Source organism: Brachyhypopomus gauderio, chromosome 10 (assembly GCF_052324685.1).
Source record: "Brachyhypopomus gauderio isolate BG-103 chromosome 10, BGAUD_0.2, whole genome shotgun sequence".
NCBI lineage: Eukaryota > Metazoa > Chordata > Actinopteri > Gymnotiformes > Hypopomidae > Brachyhypopomus > Brachyhypopomus gauderio.
Window position 1 is genome coordinate 12,879,839 of NC_135220.1, and position 7,545 is coordinate 12,887,383.

The 7,545-nt window shown below is 43.3% G+C and overlaps 1 protein-coding gene across 1 annotated transcript; it reads left to right on the forward strand.

The window, feature by feature from the left end:
• The first annotated feature begins 832 nt into the window (after window positions 1-832).
• Window positions 833-6,784, forward strand: tmem267 (transmembrane protein 267). The gene is made up of 3 exons (XM_077019596.1): window positions 833-985; window positions 2,353-2,747; window positions 4,674-6,784. The coding sequence occupies exons 2-3, from the start codon at window positions 2,391-2,393 to the stop codon at window positions 5,007-5,009; spliced, it is 693 nt and encodes a 230-aa protein (XP_076875711.1). The 5' UTR covers window positions 833-985; window positions 2,353-2,390; the 3' UTR covers window positions 5,010-6,784.
• The last annotated feature ends 761 nt before the right edge of the window (window positions 6,785-7,545 follow it).

Consider the following 7,545-nt stretch of genomic DNA (forward strand, 5'->3'; position numbering starts at 1 on the left):
CCAATGTAGTGGTGCGTAAGTGTCTGTTTTAAGTCCTGTCCTCTTCTCTCTGCACATGCTCCCATTAGGGCAAATTATCTGGAAGTACATTGTCCGCTTTTACTGTTATACTGACAAGATTACCTCCCCATGAAACCTAATGAGAAACTGTTCTTTAATGTCACTAAGTAATTTGATTGAGGACATTAGGAGATGGATGGATGTCAGTTTCCTTCAGTTAAGCAAAGACAAGTCAGAAGTAATTTCATTTGGTTCTTTTCATCTGATTGCTAAATTTCCTTCGGGATCAATAAAGTATCTACCTACCTACCTACCTACCTACCTACCTGATTAATAGCATCTACGATAACCTTGGTGACTTATCCTCGTGTCCTAAAACAGCTGTGAAAACCTTGGTGTTTCAGACACAACATTTGACACAGAAATTAGTTCTGTACTATTTTCTAGAGCACTTATTAGCTCTGCTTTTAAGTGAGGTCTCAAAATATAGTTGTACACATGTAGATTTGAACAGAGTGAGAGAAATTTTATATTATTTGTATTAAAATTTGTATTATTTTATATATATTTTACATATAAGAAAGTTCAGGTCATCAGAGGATAACTGAAGGAGTGGGAATACTGAAATCTGTTGTCTGGGTAATAAATCTTATATAAATAAATTCATGAATTCTAATTAAGTGCCGTTTTAAACTAAACCCCTGAAATTAACAGTTAAACATTGCATTATAGTACTTTAGTACATTATAGTACTAAAGCATGCCGTCTTTTACTTTGAATATACTTCCGGAATTAGAAACTGGACAATACTTCCTATTAATAAAAGCCCTTGAACCCTAAAGGGCCCGCGCACCATCTGCGCGTGCGTTACGTTAATCGGTCGTCGTTTGTGTTCACGTAGCTGCTCAACGTTACACGTAGAAGGAAGAAAGAAGCTTGAAAGCAAAACAAAAAAGAGAGAAACCGACAGGCAGTGTAGGATGTTGTGAGTCAAATATGTTATATCCTTTTTCTATCTGTATTGTATGTAGTTTACCGAGACGTGTTCCCAAACGTGTTTTGGAGCTAGCAGCCGTCGTTGCTATGGTATTAAACGGAGGTGTGCCGGTCTAACCGTGTTCCGGTAGCGGGTGGCTGGCTGACCCAACGCTAGCGTGAGCTGGTCGGGATACAGCGGTGCTCATCCAGCCTGGTGTAGTGGTGCTGACATCCGTGTGTGTGTGTTAGCTATAGCGATAGATAGTGGATAAACACACGCAGACTGTCACTGAATGGCTAACGACTGTCCGGTAACGACTGTCCGGTAACGTTACACCGCGCCGCTGGCCTCCGCGGTGACGGCTGGCTGCTGTATTTTAGTAACTTGTTGATTTTATTTCTTGATTTTATTCCTTCAGTTGTGATACTTCGCTGGCTAAAACGACTATATGGTGCTGTTGTCTCACAACTTTTGCTCTGTCGTGTAATTTCGTCGCTCTTGTTCAGTTAGCAAGTGTTTGTATCTAATGATATGATGTAATACACCCAAAACAATCAGGTGTGTGTTGTTTTGTAGTTGGCTTAGTTATCTAGAACAGGGAGTTTATAAACTTGGGTAATATAACATTGACACCTGTTCATCTTCTCAGACGTGACCCCCCTTAACCAGGAACTTGTATGATAGTCTGACTCCCAGGTAGATGGTAGTAGTTGGCATGCAGATTGTAATTTTATTGTAAAAGCATACTGCAAACACCCTGGTCGTTTTTGCATTACTGCATCGCCCTCATCTCCGCCACAAATGTATCCCAACACGTGTCATGTAGGCTTGTGCTGCCAGCATAAATCAGTCATCTCAGTTGTTGTGAATTCAGCCTACTTGATTAACTCTATCGTCCCGGGTAATGTAAGAAATATAAGTGTAGTATTCTGTCGGGATACAGCATTCGGTGGGTAGACTTCCGGAGAAAACGGGGGTGGGAAAACGTTGAAAGAAATTCTTCCTCTGCTGTGATTCATCGGCCTCAGGCGTTGAGTGTGACTCTGTCAGTCGTGGGCTGTTCGGTTCTCTCAGTCTGTCAGGACTTGGGAGTGTATTTTTAGAGCACAGGTCCATCCTTAATCGACAGCCGAAATCAAGCGCCATAACTCTATAAATCTAATTTCCTTGCGTCTCCTTAGTATAATCTTCCCTGGCATGGATTAAGTAAAAGAAAAGAAAGGGAAAAATATATACAGATACGTGCACCAAAAATACTACGATAGACAGGTGTCAGCTACATTAAGATCTAATGTTATTCGATCATACATTATACATTGTCCCAGTGGCTGTCTGTTTTGTTTTTAATTTTTTCTCTTGTTTGTATGTTCCAGTCGTAGTGGTAGCTGCTGACCACTCCACAGGCCCAGCCATGCGGGGCTTCCGCTCGAAACTGGACGCCACGGCGCCCCTCAACCTGGCAGTGGAGACGGAGAAGGCTCAGGCGCTGCTCCAGACCTTCAGCACGGCGTCTCTGCTGGCCAGCGCGGCCCTCGGTGCCTTCTGCGTCTTGGCCGACCACGTGCTGGCGTGGCCCTTCGTCCAGCAGCACGCGTGGCTCCGGGCGGCGCTGGACAACTCGGTGCACGGCGCAGTGGGCCTCTGGTCCTGGGCCATCGTCATCGGTCTGAGGAAGAAGAGCGACTTCTATGAAGTGGCGCTGGCGGGTTTCTTCGCGTCGGTCATTGACCTGGATCACTTCTACATGGCCGGGTCGCTGTCACTCAAGGTAGGTCTTTCTTTGATTGTGCGTGCAAGTGTTGAACAGGGGGATGGATCCGAACATTGAAATGCAAATTCTATCTTTGTGTTATTAATCCGTCTTAGCTGTTACTTTACAATATAAGAACAGCTGCGTTTATTGGCACACTTGATAAGTGCCTGAAATATGATGATGAGTGCCTGAAATATAATATGGCTCATAAAAGCTATTATATTTACATAAAGATATCATATTTCTATGACTTAGTTTTTATCTATTCAGTTCACTCAGGGACCAATCTGTTACATGTTGGTCTTGAAGATGATCGCGTCGTGCAGTAAACTTAGATCCATCATTTTTAGACCACATTTTCTTTCTGCCAAAGAAGGACAACAGTAACTCGTCTTCATTAATTTGTATAGGAGCTGTGTGCATCACATTAACTAGGTCTTCCATTCAAACCAATCGGTGAGGACACTGTACAACTGTATTAAGTGTTTGGGGAAGGAATAATGAACATGCACTTTTGCAGCCAGTTAATCCTTTTTACAGTCTTAAGAGTTACAGGCTTGATTTAACCTTCATACTGGGCCTGCAAGGTTTTCCTGTGGGTTTATGGGAAGTGTGTTCAGTCTGATGTCCTTCATTGCTCACTGACTAAAAATGGCAGAGTGATCAATAGTCTTTGAGATGGGATGATGCTTAATATTCACTGCTCGCCTTAGTACTCTGAGGACATTACGTGCTCATTGGAGCAGTATTTAGTTTTAATTTAGGGCCATGGTAAAAAATGGGTAATATAATTGCATAACATGTATAACATATTCTCGCTTGGAATATTCCAGAATGCTTTGCTATTTGCATTGCGGCAAAAACATAATAAAAAAAACAACAAAACCCATAAAGCGCCCTGTGATTTATTATAGCTCATTTGCACAGTTCAAACTTCTGCCATACCAATATTGCACAGACCAATATTATGTTAATGATTAAAATCATATGAATAAACTCTTAAGTATTAGACTGATGTAAGATGATAAAGGCCCAGTATCTGTACAGGAGGGCCTGGTCCTCTGCTCATCAGTCACCATGTCTGTACTTCAGTTGAGGTGGGCCAATATACTTCAGTGTTTTGACTCTCTTTGGTCTTATGTGTTCAGCTAAATCAGATTAGTCAGTACTAGGGAGACAGAAACCAGGAACAGTGTGGCAGGATCAGGCCGCCAGCATGTGATACGTAAGGATGAACCGGAGCACGGTTGTTCATCATTGTAACATTACGCCTTGCAGTACAGATCCTGCTGCAGCTCAGTGATATCCAGATGAGCTTCTGTGAGCGTCCTGACCAGTGTTACAGGCTGCAGATAAGCACTTTGCTGTTTTCATTAATCAGGAAACAATTGCATGATTCAGCAGATGCAAAAAAAAAAAACGCTTATCCCGTGTAAAATAGAACTGCACAATACAAAGAAAACGTGCAGAGTGCGATAACAACATTCAGCACTACAATTATAAGACTTGTGATGACTAAACTAAAAATTGTGTGCATATTAACTAAAAAGTTCCTGTCTTTCTGCTTTAACAGGTACACTGCTAACATGTTCACTGAATAAACAGAATAAAGTAATTATATAAATAAATTAATTCAAACACAATTTTACTCAGCAAAGAGTACCACCAACCAATCAAAAGAACATTCATTTGAATAAAACAGTTTAAATGAACAAAAAAATTCTCCAGTACCCGTTTCAAGTAAATTTATGTACATTGATGTAACCCCTACCCTTGTTATACCACGTGGATTATGTGGGTTTTGACCCCATGGTAACTTTGTTTTTTAGTAAGTCACGTAGCTAGGGGCAAAAGCAGCGTAGAGGAGAGCCCTAGATGTGTGTTTCCTGACCGGGTGCCTGTCCCGTCTCCCTCTTCCCTCTGGCGTGTGGTGTGTCCCAGGCAGCGCTGAACCTGCCGCGACGGCCCCCGCTCCACTGCTCCACCCTCATCCCCGCCCTCTGCTTCTCCCTGCGCCTGCTCATGTGGACGTGCCGTCTGAAGGACTCGTGGTGCTCGCTGCCCTGGATGCTCCTCATCTCCCTGGCCTCCCACCACGTGCGGGACGGCGCGCGCCACGGCCTGTGGGTGTGCCCCCTCGGACACACGCCGCCCATCTCCTACTGGCTGTACGTCACCGTCACCTCCACCATGCCCCACCTCTGCTCCGTGCTCATGTACCTGACCGGCACGCGGGACATGATCTCCACCAAGCACGGCGTGGCCATCGACGTCTGACCCAGCACGCCGCTCTCCGGTCCGGGCCCGCAAAGACCAGCGTGACCTTCTGGTCCTCTGCTGTATTGTATCTATGGTCATTTAAACTAGTTGTTCAGGTGTCCCTTTACTATCAGGTTTCAGATTTCTGCTCTTGGACTAAAGAAGTTGCCTCTCATTTAAAGGCATGTATATATATTTGCCTTATGGATGTTTCAAGCCCACGAGTCTGTTTTACACTTGTGATGCTTCACCACAAAAATTGCTTTCCTTTGTCTCTTTCATTTTTATTAAGTAATTTCTTTGCGGTGAGTTGGGGCAGATGGGGCTGTATTGGCTAGACGACGGTTGTCAGGCGTCCTCAGGGCTGGCAGGCTGTGTGAGCACCACGTCTGCAGCCCAGACACGCGGGCCCTCGCCACCACGTTGCCGCGCGACGCTGGAGCCGTTGCATCAGCACCACGGGTGCTCTGCCGCCGCCCATGGAGACGGGCGCCGGTGGCAACGGCGGGCGGCTCGCTGTGCTGCGTTACTTCAGCCCCGCAAACCTGCCAGATCTCTCTCACACACACACACACACACACACACCAACGTATGTACAGCTGATAATTTAGCTTAGCATAATGGAGTACCCTGCCAACACCTCCATGTTGTGCAGTAATTCTTTGGGAACGTGATTATTAATAAAGGATGCGGAGTTGCAGGTAGGCCATTCAGTTTCACTGGGCAGAGATTGGAGCATTATCATGTGTGCACTCTACTCCTGCACATTAGAATGATACAATGGGCAGTTTTAGTTTCTTTTTACATCTACATAGCTAGGTATTTACGTATTCATAGCTAGGTATTTACGTATTCATAGCTAGGTAATTGCATATTCATTGGGTAAGCAATATAGAAATCACAGACCCAAATTGGCAGCCTCCAGTTTTGCCAGGCCGTTCCCCGTCTCTTTGTTGTGGAGGGGCTCGGCGTGTGTCTCGAGTGTCGTATGCATGTTCAGTGAAGTTCAGTTCAGGCCACTCCATCTCTCAGTCACGTATATTCCGTATATTTCAGGCCTTTCTTTGTAGTGTATTTTCAGTCCCTTCAAGTGCTGCTATAAGGTAAAGTAAGTTTGAATGCATTTGGATGACTCGGAGCAATTAAAATCCTTCTGTACACTTCAGTTTTTCCAGCCTCTGCCACAAGAGGTCTCCTTATCAGTAAAGATTCACTGTTCGTACTGCCATGTTGCAGGTATGTTTTGTTTACGAGCAGTTTATTTTTGTCTTGTAGTAATTTGATCTTCAGTTTAAGGTTTTGGTCTGTCATATGACGCTTGCATTGAGCATCACTGTAAGTGATGACTAGGCATTAAATCTATACCACATTCTTTCAGAAATTATGATCATAAAACAACAGACTTTTATACCTTTCCCTTGAGGATTTTAATGGTTTATATTGCACCAATTGCTGAACATTTCTGCATGAAGTTGGAGTTTAAAACCAAGGAATCAAGACTTTTACATTTTCCTTTTTTAACAGGAACCGAAGGATAGTAAACAATACTATTTATTTACATGTTTATTTATTTATGTAAGTGCTTACTGGGGCATCGGGGAACTGCAAAAAATCCCAACACCCCTTTTTATGTTTATGGTTACTGTGTAATTGCAGCTGTATAATTGTACAGATTATGTAATGCTGGACATTTTCATTTCTAGATTGTTACTTATTTTGCATTGTTAACTTATTGTCAAATATGTGCGATAAGTAGTGAAATTTAATTAAAGTCACTGAACTCATGAGTTGGATACTGTGCACCCTCCAGAATTGAATTTCTTTCATTTTGAGTGGACTTTGTTCTTTCTTTAGCTCATCATTGAAATATTACTGAAATATCAGACTGCTGTCACCATCCACCTGCCATTGCTAGCATGTTGCCTTAACTTGCATCACCAGCATCGCCAATTCCCCCTGGCTTCTATTTGAGCTACATTACAGTCAGGCAAGGTTTCTACGCGCAAGGCGTCTGCACGCAAGGTTTTTCAGCCAATGCACGGTCAAACAGCACAGGCTGCATTTAAAACGTGTAAGGGCATATCACAGAGCTGTTTGAATACCGCATGCTTCAGCTGGGGTTAGATGGCCTTCCAATGACAGCACCACCACTGCAGCGGTCCAAACAAAGGGAACAGGAGACGCAAGACCTGCATTTCAGCACAAAATCTGCAGGGCAACGTGTGGATTTTGAAAGGAGTTTTAGATGTTGCAGTTATTGATTTGGGTTTTCAAACTAATTTCAGATCACTGTTGGTCCATATGCAGCTCCCAGCATACCTGAGGCCTCCACTGGACTGAAAACCCGTGAGCTAGTCCCTTAAAGTGAAACATTTAGACTGGCCTATTGTGGTCACTCCAGCAATATATGAATTTGAATACTGTATACATTCTCAACATAAACATTTATAGAATATGCAAACAATAGTAATATGATCATTGTATTGTCATCTTACTCTTGTTATAGGCTGAAATGAAAGAATAGAAAGAACTCTTCACCCAAATGAAATTGCAG